The sequence below is a fragment of the Triticum urartu genome, chromosome 3 (assembly GCF_003073215.2).
Source record: "Triticum urartu cultivar G1812 chromosome 3, Tu2.1, whole genome shotgun sequence".
NCBI lineage: Eukaryota > Viridiplantae > Streptophyta > Magnoliopsida > Poales > Poaceae > Triticum > Triticum urartu.
Window position 1 is genome coordinate 601,524,647 of NC_053024.1, and position 13,333 is coordinate 601,537,979.

Sequence of the window (13,333 nt, forward strand, 5' to 3'; positions counted from 1 at the left end):
AGTGTTTGAATGACGTAATGCTATTTATGTACTTGATTGACGTGGCGAGTGTAAGCCAACTATGTTATCTCCCCTTTTATTATCTATATTACATGGGATGTTGTGAAGATTGCCTAACTTGCGACATTGCTTTCAATGTGATTATGTCTCTAAGTCGTGCCTCGACACGTGGGAGCTATAGCCGCATCGAGGGCGTTTCAGCATCCTACTGATGTGGTCATGGACGACCAATGCAGCCACCATTATGTCCTCATCGTCTGATGAACAAATGAAGTTGTGAAAGAAGTACTCATCTCCGCTATCCATGGTACCTTGCAAGCAAAGCGTCGAACACCTTGCGGGCGTGGTGGAGACGTGGCCGGAAAGGGCGTGTCGAGACCGTTGGTTCGCAGCATGGTGGTCGACCGTGGGCGTGGTGGAGGGCGGAGCGACGACTGTGACGGAAGAAAAGGGGCTGCTCCACTGACGGGCAAAGCAATATGGTGACGGGCGTGACGGCAGCGATGCCGAGGGGCCGAGGGCGGAGCAACGAAGGGGAAGAAGAAATGGGTTGTGTCTCCGATGGACGGGTCAGGAAAGGACAAGAGCGCGCGTCCCTCCGTTCCTGTGTTGTCCGTTTGGCCGCAAGCGCGATCTAAACTTAGGCCGGGAATGAGTCAAAAGCGTACCAAAAACAGACATTTGTCCGTTTACTCCCGCGTGATGGGCCGAGGTTTGCGTTTATTTACTCCAAACATACGCGGGGGAACGATTTGGGGTCGTCCGTTTGAGTTGCCCTCGCTCCACTGCCCCCGGTCCATCTCTCCGTGGTAATAGTTCAGTGGTACAGACCACACAGCAGCCGCGACAACTGCCACACAACACGTAGTGCGTCCCTCCACTGCAGGAAGCACTGTTGAGCTGCATGCCGCGCCCGTCAGCCCCGCCGAAGTGCGCGCCAATACGCCGAGCCGACGATCGGTCATCGGTGGTCACGCACGCCACGCAACGGCGCCAGTTCCGCCACGCAGATCCATCTCTCTCGGCCACGCACGCACGCGCCCCTTTCCCCGAGGTTCACCTCCCCTTCGCCCGCCCCACCCCAACGTGGCCACGCCAGCCCCCAACTACCGGCCGCCCTCCCCTCCCCCACCCCCACGCAACGGAGCACAGCAAAAGGCACCCCCGGCCTCCACGCCACGCGTCCCCCCCTCCCACGACCGACCAACCTCCCACCGATCGCGACCGCCCCTCACCACGTGTCCCTCCCCACGTCCATGGCGCCTACCCTCGCCCGCTGCCATGCGGGACACCGAGTTCCCATGGCCCCGCCGTCCATGACCCCTCGCTGCATGGGCCGGTCAGCGCGGCCGGAGTAGAATAACCCCGTGATATTTCCGGGCGGCACAGGGGGCAGAGCCCATGTGGCGCGGGCCCCGCGGGCATCAATAAAGAAGCTGCCGCGGCGGGCTGTCTCGCCGCGGGCCGCCACGTGTGTGCCGGGCGATAACACCGGCGTCGCCGCCGTTAGCATCAGCCTCCCGGTGGGGCCGAGATCGCGAGCACGTGTCGCGATCTGCCCGCCGGGCGCGCCCACGCGTCCAGATCAGGTGGAGACGGGCGGCGAGCACGTCACGGACTCACGGCGACGGTAGCTATCGGGCGCTCCCGCCATGACGGCGACGGGCACCCTCCCTCCCCTTCTTCTACCGCCCCGCCCCGCGTGCGTGAGGTTCGTTTCGGCTCGCGCCTCTGCCGCTGCTTAGCTTCTACTGCTGCCATTCGAGCTGGGAACGCACGCGCGCGAAGGCGCTGTCGTCGTGTGTCGAGGTGTTTCGTGTAGGCCTCTGGAGTTCCGTCGCCGACGTGCGGCGGAGGGTGGTGGGAATCTAGGGCGGCGTCGGGGTCGAGCGAGCGAGTAGTTTCCAATGGCCGAGATCTGCTGCCAGGAAGCCAAGTCGCCGCCGGCGACCGCGGCCACGGTGGCCACGGTCTCGGCTTCGGCGGCCGCCGCGGCCGTCGCCTCGTCGGTGATGGACAGGCGGCGGCGCAGGCTGGAGCTGAAGCGCTTCCGCCTCGCGAGCGACCTCGAGCAGTCGGCCGCGGAGTACGCCGGCGCCCGCAAGCGGCCGAGGATACCGCGTACGGTGTCCGGCCCGTGCCCCGACGCTGCCTCGGCGTCCGAGAACGCGGAGCGTTGCCCGAGGTTCGGGTTCTCCTCGGTGTGCGGCCGTCGTCGCGAGATGGAGGACGCCGTCTCCATCAGGCCCGGTTTCTTGCCCGGCTCCGGCAAGTCCCACTTCTTCGGCGTCTTCGATGGCCACGGCTGCTCACACGTACGTCAAACTTTGCTCGCATATGAGCGCAATTCATGTTGTTTCTGCACAAGGGAAGGGTGCTGATGGCATGGTTTCGTGGCATCAGGTGGCGACGACGTGCCAGGAGCTGATGCATGAGGTGGTGGCGGAGGAGCACCAGAAGGCGGGGTCCGGCGAGGAGCCTGTGTGGAAGGAGGTGATGGAGAGGAGCTTCGCGCGGCTGGACGAGCGGGCCGCGAACTGGGCGATCACCCGCAGCAGCGAGGAGCCCGCCTGCCGCTGCGAGCAGAAGATGCCCTCGCGGTGCGACCACGTGGGATCCACCGCCGTCGTGGCCGTCGTCAGCCCGACCCAGCTCGTCGTGGGCAACGCCGGCGACTCCCGTGCCGTCCTTTCCCGCGCCGGCGTCCCCGTTGCACTCTCCGTCGACCACAAGGTACGCGCGTGCTCTCGCGTGGAGCGTCCGGCCCCCTCTGTTTGCGTGCGAACTGTCCATAACCTTGACATGAATTTCCTCAGCCTGACCGGCCGGACGAGCTGGAGCGCATCCAGGCGGCGGGCGGGCGCGTCATCTACTGGGACGGCGCGCGGGTGCTCGGCGTCCTCGCCATGTCTCGAGCCATAGGTGAGTTTTCTAGTTCAAATTTCGCTCTCGTCAGGAGCTTTGCTCTGCCTCTGGGGTCCCGATCTGAGTCTAACCTGTGACTTGTACGTTCGTAGGGGATGGCTACCTGAAGCCGTTCGTGACGGCGGAGCCGGAGGTGACCGTGACGGAGCGCAGCGACGCCGACGAGTGCCTGATCCTGGCCAGCGACGGGCTGTGGGACGTGGTGACCAACGAGATGGCGTGCGACGTCGCGAGGGCGTGCTTCCGGAGCAACGGCCCACCAGAGCCGGCCGCGGCTCAGGCGCAGGCGAGCGGCGAGGCCAAGGCGAGCGAGGGGGTGAGCAAGGCGGAGTCCGACCGGGCGTGCTCCGACGCGGCCATGCTGCTGGCGAAGCTGGCGCTGGCGCGGGGGAGCTCCGACAACGTGAGCGTCGTGGTCGTGGATCTGCGCCGGGGATCGTGATTCTTGGAGCGGAATTCGTGCTCCATGATTGCTTCTCGTTATCCTATTTTTTAATCCATGCTAATTTCTTCCCCCATTTCTAAATTTATCTTCGCTGCCTCGATGTAGTAGTAGTAGTATTAGATCTAGTAGTACCATAGTTTCTAATTCTACCCGCCAAAAAGAAGTTGAACAGATAAGCTCAGCTGTTTCAACTGCATCGTAACACGTACACGAAGATATTTGATATGTTTAACAAGTCGATAAGAAGATCTCCCTAAGCTCTTCATATCCATCGTACGTAGAGCACACGATAGGCACGAATTAGGTGGACCGTGACGACGGAAGCTGGGCACCACTCGCGTGTTACCCCTGACAACTCGTTGATATTCGTGGGCGATCGCCTCGTATCGTCGCAGGATCGGAGCAGAGAAAAGTCGAAGAACGGATGCTGATCTAGTAGTACTAGTACCTATCTACCCACTGTGCGTGGGGCCAAGCTGTACTGAACCGGAATGAAACGTGCGCCCTTTACCGCACTATTTTTCTTGGGTGGAGCAACAAAAGGGCGCCGATGATAGAGCGGGATGAATGATGCGGGGGGGCTACGTGTCGGGGCCTTTCGCTGTCGCTGTCGTCCTCCCGATGCGTTTCTGTTGGGGGTGTCGTGGGGAGAAAGGGAAAAGTCTCCAGTGACCCCGGGCGTACACGTCCCGAGTTAGGCGCCGGGGCATTATTGGGCGTGCCCTCCCTCCGCGGCACACCCACCGCCACCGGTCCCGTGGCCGCACCGCCCGCGTCGACGCGCACAGCTGCGCCGCACGACGCGACCCGGCTGGAAAAGGGGAGGGAGGCCGTAACGTGCCGTGCCGTGGTGACTGTTTGCTGACTCGGTATGCACTTGTTTATTGTTGATGATGAAGATCCCTTCGCGTAGCTCCTGACCATGGGTGGATGCCGTCGGCCTTGGCGTGGTTGCGCAGCGTGTAGCTGTAGCGCGGCGCGCGGCCGGGGAGGGAGGGGAGAGGGTGCCGGGAAGTGGCGGGCACGGCATCTGGGCGTAGGGTTGACACCGAAGGGAGCGCGTCGCCGTCCCAGAATCTGTCAATGGGAGACGCCGCACGATCCACCGGCGGTACGGCGGCGGAGAAAGGAAGGGCCGCGACCGCGATGCGACGGGAGGGGAGCGAAAGCGGATTCGGATGCGGAAAGAGAGGAAGTGCTTGGGACACGGCGACATCGGCGACGTACGGCCGGCGGAGCTTCGTCGGCGACGCATGGTGTTCTTGCTCGGCGATTCGGGAGACTGGCTACCTCGCCACCGTTGAAGAGAAGGAGCAACAGCGAGAGGCCGGATTGATTGGTCGATCTTGCCTCCACATGCGCTGTCTACCGAGGAAAGATGGTGTACAGGAGTTCAATCTGGTCCACATCGTGGTTTGCTTCGGCGAGAATCTTGCGCTTTTGCGGGTGCTTGGGTTTTTTTTCCGTACTTGACTTGCGTTTGGGCCGGTGCACCCGTTGATGAATGAAGCCCATGCGAGGTAATACCAATAGGCCCGCGAGTTTGCTGCTTTGCTGCGGGTGATTCCCCCAAATGGGCAAATCCTATTCAGCACCTTCAGCATGCTAGGTCCAAACAAGCTGTCGGCGACATCAACATGGGGGCCAGAGGAGACTATGGAGCTATCATCAACGAGATAAAACTTCAAGCGTCAACTTTTACTTGTTCTTTTATTTACGAAAGTCGTGCTGTCAACCAAGAAGCACATAGTTTAGCCAAATTTGTACTTAATCTCGGCCTGGGGCGTTATGTTTGGTTTGGCCAATCTCATGATCCGAACTGTATCCCACCTTATGTAGTGTTTGATGAATAAAGTTTGGCTAAACCCTAAAAGGAATAACTTCTTCTTTCTTTCTCGATCGCAAATATCGCACGTGCTAGGTTCCCGGATTGACCTATCCACTTTGTGTTTTTTTCCTCACCTTTTTCTGGAGCGGTTTCTCCCAATTTTTCCAGGACGAGTTTTGTATGGTTTTTCTTTCTTTATTGGGGAAAGCTTACCATCACCCGGCAGATCGTAGTGGCCGCGTTTGTCACATTCCCTGCATGACACGTGTCCAAACGAGGGTCCGCATATCGTCCTTTGTTGATCGCGCTTCTACAACAAGTGCTATGTTTCTGAAACATATGCGGTGTTGCAATGGTCTATGACGGGTTTATGTTTTAAAACAAAACATCTGTTGCAGGAATTTTCTACTACAAGACCTTAGTTGCAAAAAAATGCAACAAAACCTCGTGCAAATATTTTTTTTGCAACAAAACAGTTGTTGTAAAAAAGTTCTGCAACAAGAACTATGTTGCAATGGTGGAGACGCACTCGGCCGCATGCGGGCAAACTTTATCAAATTTATAAACTTTTTCACAAATTCTTGGTGACTTCTGGTCGTGTCAGCAAATCCTTTTTAACGCGATGGGAAGGACATCACCCAAATCGCACAAGTGATGCACAAATTCTGGTTTTAACCTCATCATTTAGTTGTTTTCTATTCTTGTTTTTAATCTTGCGCTTTTACGGGGGCTTGTTATTTGTTCTGTACTTTCTTTGCATTTGGGCCGGTGCACCCGTCGATAAACAAGGCCCATGCGGGGTAATAGTATTACCAATAGGCCCACGAGTTGCTGCTCTGCTGCTGGCTATTACCCCAAATGGCCAAATCCTCGTATTCACCGCCTTTAGCGTCTAGTTGTTCTCTCAAACTGCCCCGCCACCCTTTCCACATAGGCCTCGGCACATTTAGTTTTTTTTTCTTTCTCGTTCGCAAATATCGTCTTTGCTAGGTTTTCGGGTCGACCGATCAACTTTGTGTTTTTTTCTCAATGGTTTTTTTGGAGCGGTTTCCCTTGGTTTTTTCTAGGACAAGTTTTCTATGGTTTTTTCTTTATTTCCCTTTTCGTTTTATCAAATTCGTGAACTTTTTCACATATTATGAACTTTTTTCAAAATTTGTGATTTTTTTCAAATCTTTTGAACCTTTTTTTTTCAAATTCATGATTTATTAAGTTTTGTAAACTTTTTCAATTAACAATCTTTCAAAGTCTTGAATTTTTTCAAATTCGTAAATTTTTGCCCCAAATTTCATATTTTTCAGATTTGTTAAACTTTTTTAAAAAATCAAACATTCTCTTATTTTGTAGAATATTTCCTTTTCCCAAAAAGGTGAATAGTCAACTCTTTGTGGTCAACAGTCAACGGTTGGCCAACGTTCAACGATCGCTGGCCCACTAGTCAACTGATCTAACTTAAGTAAGGTTGGGCCTGGCCATAAGTTTCCTTGCATGGGCGGCGCTGTATAGGAGCTCTCGGTGACTCCTGCACATGTGAGCAAATCCTTTTTAACGTGATGGGAAGGACATCACCCAAATCGCACAAGTGACGCACAAATTCTGGTTTTAACCTCAGCATTTAGTTGTTTCCTGTTCTTGTTTTTAATCTTGCGCTTTTACGGGTGCTTGTTATTTGTCCCGTACTTTCTTTGCATTTGGGCCGGTGCACCCGTCGATAAACAAGGCCCATGCGGGGTAATAGTATTACCAATAGGCCCGCAAGTTGCTGCTCTGCTGCTGGCTATTACCCCAAATGGCCAAATCCTCGTATTCACCGCCTTTAGCGTCTAGTTGTTCCCTCAAACTGCCCCACCACCCTAACCACATAGGCCTCGGCACATTTAGTTTATTTTCTTTCTCGTTCGTAAATATCGTCTCTGCTAGGTTTCCGGTCGACCGATCAACTTTGTGTTCTCAACGGTTTTTCGGAGCGGTTTCCCTTTGTTTTTTCTAGGACAAGTTTTCTATGTTTTTTTTCTTTATTTCCCTTTTCGTTTTATCAAATTCGTGAACTTTTTCACAAATTATGAACTTTTTTTCAAAATTTGTGATTTTTTTCAAATCTTTTGAACCTTTTTTTCCAAATTCATGATTTATTTAGTTTTGTAAACTTTTTCGATTAACAATCTTTCAAAGTCTTGAATTTTTTCAAATTCGTAAATTTTTGCCCCAAATTTCATATTTTTCAGATTTGTTAAACTTTTTTTAAAAATCAAACATTCTCTTATTTTGTAGAATATTTCCTTTTCCCGAAAAGGTGAATAGTCAACTCTTTGTGGTTAACAGTCAACGGTTGGCCAACGTTCAACGGTCGCTGGCCCATTAGTCAACTGATCTAACTTAAATAAGGTTGGGCCAGGCCATAAGTTTCCTTGCATGGGGCGCTATATAGGAGCTCTCGGTGACTCCTGCACATGTGAGCAAATCCTTTTTAACGCGATGGGAAGGATATTACCCAAATCGCACAAGCGACGCCCAAATTCTAGAGGATCAACGTAGCGCGACTGGAAGGATGAGCAAAGAAAACCTTCTACCCGTTGTAGCTGCAAGTTCTTCATTGTTACTCTATCTCTGGTAGTTTGTCTTTTGGAGTCTGGATTCTGTGGATGTGTAAGGGAATGTCGAGATCGATGTAGGTGTGTTTCTCTTCACTAGCTCTAACAGGCCTCCCTGGTGAGGTTTGGGTGGAGTTGAGAGAGAGGAGCACGGTAAATTGTTGCTTTTGCTTTCCTTTCGTAGCTTGTTCGTCTGGATGCTTTGGTTTTCATTAATGAAAATCGGAAGGGGAAACCCCTTCTTTTTATAAAAAAACTGGTTTTAACCTCAGCTTTCTGTTGTTTTGTGTTCTTATTTTATTCCGGTTTTTACTAACAAATGTTTATTTTGAATTTCCAGGTTTCCTTGGTTTATCTGTTTCATCTTCATATTACGTTAATACATAGATATTTTGTAATTAGTGAATGATTAATATTCGGAGCTTGTTTATTTAAATATGTGAATCACTTTAAAATTGATAAGTGTTTTTGAAAAAATTGTGAACACCTTAAATTGATATTCTAAAAAATCAAGTATTTTTTGAAACCAACGGATGATACCCTGCGCGGTGTGATAACCCACAAGTATAGGGGATCAATTGTAGCCTCTTTCGATGAATAAGAGTGTCGAACCCAACGAGGAGCTAAAGGTAGAACAAATATTCCCTCAAGTTCTATCAACCACCGATACAACTCAACGCACACTTGACGTTCGCTTTACCGGAAACAAGTATGAAACTAGAAATACTTTGTAGGTGTTTTTGGTAGGTTTGCAAGAAAGTAAAGAGCGAGTAAATAAAAGCTAGGGGCTGTTTAGATAAAGACACAACTAAATTAGTTTTAGTAAAGAGCTTTTGTCAACAAGAAAGTTATTTGTCCCTAGGCAATCAATAACTAGACCGGTAATCATTATTGCAATTTTATTTGAGGAAGAGGCATAAGCTAACATACTTTCTCTACTTGGATCATATGCACTTATGATTGGAACTCTAGCAAGCATCCGCAACTACTAAAGATTCATTAAGGTAAAACCCAACCATAGCATTAAAGCATCAAGTCCCCTTTATCCCATACGCAAACAACCTACTTACTCGGGTCTGTGCTTCTGTCACTCACGCCACCCACCATAAGCAAATCATAAGCATATTGCAAACCCTACAGCGGAAATCCCTCACGCTTGCGCGACACGGAGAGCACCATAGGACAACACCAATAATAAAACATACAACTCGAACCAATCTTGATCATCAAATAGCCATTAGGACAAAACAGATCTACTCAAACATTATAGGATAGCCATACATCATTGGGAAATAATATATAGCGTTGAGCACCATGTTTAAGTAGAGATTACAGCGGGTAAGAGAGAGGTTACACCGCTGCATAGAGGGGGGAAGAGTTGGTGATGATGGCGGCGAAGTTGTTGGTGAAGATGGCGGTGATGATGATGGCCCCGGCAGCGCTCCGGCTGAAGGAAATATGCCCTAGAGGCAATAATAAAGTTATTATTTATTTCCTTATATCATGATAAATGTTTATTATTCATGCTAGAATTGTATTAACCGGAAACATAATACATGTGTGAATACATAGACACACAAAGTGTCACTAGTATGCCTCTACTAGACTAGCTCGTTAATCGAAGATGGTTATGTTTCCTAACCATGAACAAAAGAGTTGTTATTTGATTAACGGGATCACATCATTAGAAGAATGATGTGATTGACTGACCCATTCCATTAGCTTAGCACCCGATCGTTTAGTATGTTGCTATTGCTTTCTTCATGACTTATACATGTTCCTATGACTATGAGATTATGCAACTCCCGTTTGCCGGAGGCACACTTTGTGTGCTACCAAACGTCACAACGTAACTGGGTGATTATAAAGGAGCTCTACAGGTGTCTCCAAAGGTGAATGTTGGGTTGGCGTATTTCGAGATTAGGATTTGTCACTCCGATTGTCGGAGAGGTATCTCTGGGCCCTCTCGGTAATGCACATCACATAAGCCTTGCAAGCATTACAACTAATGAGTTAGTTGCAAGATGATGTATTACGAAACGAGTAAAGAGACTAGCCGGTAACGAGATTGAACTAGGTATTGAGATACCGACGATCGAATCTCGGGCAAGTAACATACCGATGACAAAGGGAACAACGTATGTTGTTATGCGGTCTGACCGATAAAGATCTTTGTAGAATATGTGGGAGCCAATATGAGCATCCAGGTTCCGCTATTGTTTATTGACCGGAGACGTGTCTCGGTCATGTCTACATTGTTCTCGAACCCGTAGGGTCCGCACGCTTAAGGTTTTGATGACAGTTATATTATGAGTTTATGCATTTTGATGTACCAAAGTTTGTTAGGAGTCCCGGATGTGATCACGGACATGACGAGGAGTCTCGAAATGGTCGAGACATAAAGATTGATATATTGGAAGCCTATATTTGGATATCGGAAGTGTTCCGGGTGAAATCGGGATTTTACCGGAGTACCGGGAGGTTACCGGAACCCCCCGGGAGGTATATGGGCCTTAGTGGGCTTTAGTGGAAGAGAGGAGAGGTGGCCAGGGCTGGGCCGCGCGCCCCTCCTCCCCTAGTCCGAATAGGACAAGGAGAGGGGGGCGGCGCCCCCCCTTCCTTCTCTCTCTCCTCTTTCCCCCTTCCCAAATCCTATTCCAACTAGGAAAGGGGGGGAATCCTACTCCCGGTGAGAGTAGGACTCCTCCTGGCGCGCCCTCCTCCTGGCCGGCCGCACCTCCCCTTGCTCCTTTATATACGGGGGCAGGGGGCACCCCTAGACACACAAGTTGATCCACGTGATCATATTCTTAGCCGTGTGCGGTGCCCCCTTCCACCATAATCCTCGATAATATTGTAGCGGTGCTTAGGCGAAGCCCTGCGACGGTAGTACATCAAGATCGTCACCACACCGTCGTGCTGACGGAACTCTTCCCCGACACTTTGCTGGATCGGAGTCCGGGGATCGTCATTGAGCTGAACGTGTGCTAGAACTCGGAGGTGCCGTAGTTTCGGTGCTTGATCGGTCGGGCCGTGAAGACGTATGACTACATCAACTGCGTTGTCATAACGCTTCCGCTGTCGGTCTACGAGGGTACGTAGATCACACTCTCCCCTCTCGTTGCTATGCATCACCATGATCTTGCGTGTGCGTAGGAAATTTTTGAAATTACTACGTTCCCCAACAGTGGCATCCGAGCCTAGGTTTTATGTGTTGATGTTATATGCACGAGTAGAACACAAGTGAGTTGTGGGCAATATAAGTCATACTGCTTACCAGCATGTCATACTTTGGCTCGGCGGTATTGTTGGACGAAGCAGCCCGGACCGACATTACACGTACGCTTACGCGAGACCGGTTCTCCTGACGTGCTTTGCACAGAGGTGGCTAGCGGGTGACAGTTTCTCCAACTTTAGTTGAACCAAGTGTGGCTACGCCCGGTCCTTGCGAAGGTTAAAACAGCACCAACTTGACAAACTATCGTTGTGGTTTTGATGCGTAGGTAAGATTGGTTCTTGCTTAAGCCCGTAGCAGCCACGTAAAACTTGCAACAACAAAGTAGAGGACATCTAACTTGTTTTTGCAGGGCATGTTGTGATGTGATATGGTCAAGACATGATGCTAAATTTTATTGTATGAGATGATCATGTTTTGTAACCGAGTTATCGGCAACTGGCAGGAGCCATATGGTTGTCGCTTTATTGTATGCAATGCAATCGCGCTGTAATGCTTTACTTTATCACTAAGCGGTGGCGATAGTCGTGGAAGCATAAGATTGGCGAGACGACAACGATGCTACGATGGAGATCAAGGTGTCGCGCCGGTGACGATGGTGATCACGACGGTGCTTCGAAGATGGAGATCACAAGCACAAGATGATGATGGCCATATCATATCACCTATATTGATTGCATGTGATGTTTATCTTTTATGCATCTTATCTTGCTTTGAATGACGGTAGCATTATAAGATGATCTCTCACTAATTATCAAGAAGTGTTCTCCCTGAGTATGCACCGTTGCGAAAGTTCTTCGTGCTGAGACACCACGTGATGATCGGGTGTGATAGGCTCTACGTTCAAATACAACGGGTGCAAAACAGTTGCACACGCGGAATACTCAGGTTATACTTGACGAGCCAAGCATATACAGATATGGCCTCGGAACACAGAGACCGAAAGGTCGAGCGTGAATCATATAGTAGATATGATCAACATAGTGATGTTCACCAATGAAACTACTCCATCTCACGTGATGATCGGACATGGTTTAGTTGATTTGGATCACGTGATCACTTAGAGGATTAGAGGGATGTCTATCTAAGTGGGAGGTCTTAAGTAATATGATTAATTGAACTTTAATTTATCATGAACTTAGTCCTGGTAGTATTAGCATATCTGTGTTGTAGATCAATAGCTCGCGTTGTTGTTTTCATATGTTTATTTTGATATGTTCCTAGAGAAAATTGTGTTGAAAGATGTTAGTAGCAATGATGCGGATTGGATCCGTAATCTGAGGTTTATCCTCATTGCTGCATAGAAGAATTATATCCTTGATGCACCGCTAGGTGACAGACCTATTGCAGGAGCAGATGAAGACGTTATGAACGTTTGGCTAGCTCAATATGATGACTACTTGATAGTTTAGTGCACCATGCTTAACGGCTTAGAATCGGGACTTCAAAGATGTTTTGAACATCATGGACCATATGAGATGTTCCAAGAGTTGAAGTTAATATTTCAAGCAAATACCCGAGTTGAGAGATATGAAGTCTCCAACAAGTTCTATAGCTAAAAGATGGAGGAGAATCGCTCAACTAGTGAGCATGTGCTCAGATTGTCTGGGTACTACAATCGCTTGAATCAAGTGGGAGTTAATCTTCCAGATAAGATAGCGATTGACAGAATTCTCTAGTCACCATCACCAAGTTAGTCGAACTTCGTGATGAACTATAGTATGCAAGGGATGACGAAAACGACTCCCAAGCTTTTCATGATGATGAAATCGATGAAGGTAGAAATCAAGAAAGAGCATCAAGTGTTGATGGTTGACAAGATCATTAGTTTCAAGAAAAGGGCAAAGGAAAAAAGGGGAACTTCAAGAAGAACAGCAAGCAAGTTGCTGCTCAAGTGAAGAAGCCCAAGTCTGGTCCTAAGCCTGAGACTAAGTGCTTCTACTGCAAAGGGACTGGTCACTGGAAGCGGAACTACCCCAAGTGATTGGCGGATAAGAAGGATGGCAAAGTGAACATAAGTATATTTGATATACATGTTATTGATGTGTACTTTACTAGTGTTTATAGCAACCCCTAAGTATTTGATACTAGTTCAGTTGCTAAGATTAGTAACTCGAAATGGGAGTTGCAGAATAAACAGAGACTAGTTAAGGGTGAAGTGACGATGTGTGTTGGAAGTGGTTCCAAGATTGATATGATCATCATCGCACACTCCCTATACTTTCGGGATTAGTGTTGAACCTAAATAAGTGTTATTTGGTGTTTGCGTTGAGCATGAATATGATTTGATCATGTTTATTGTAATACGG

General features: G+C 49.5%; 1 protein-coding gene across 1 annotated transcript; it reads left to right on the plus strand.

The window, feature by feature from the left end:
• The first annotated feature begins 1,502 nt into the window (after nucleotides 1-1,502).
• Nucleotides 1,503-3,627, plus strand: LOC125545264 (probable protein phosphatase 2C 9). The gene is made up of 4 exons (XM_048709155.1): nucleotides 1,503-2,315; nucleotides 2,404-2,733; nucleotides 2,817-2,922; nucleotides 3,018-3,627. The coding sequence occupies exons 1-4, from the start codon at nucleotides 1,908-1,910 to the stop codon at nucleotides 3,365-3,367; spliced, it is 1,194 nt and encodes a 397-aa protein (XP_048565112.1). The 5' UTR covers nucleotides 1,503-1,907; the 3' UTR covers nucleotides 3,368-3,627.
• Nucleotides 3,628-13,333: the final 9,706 nt, after the last annotated feature.

Coding starts and splice junctions, on each gene's coding strand:
- LOC125545264 (XM_048709155.1), top strand. CDS start 1,908: ATGGCCGAGATCTGCTGCCAGGAAGCCAAGTCGCCGCCGGCGACCGCG. Junction 2,734..2,816: donor CACTCTCCGTCGACCACAAG/GTACGCGCGTGC, acceptor GAATTTCCTCAG/CCTGACCGGCCGGACGAGCT. Junction 2,923..3,017: donor CGCCATGTCTCGAGCCATAG/GTGAGTTTTCTA, acceptor GTACGTTCGTAG/GGGATGGCTACCTGAAGCCG.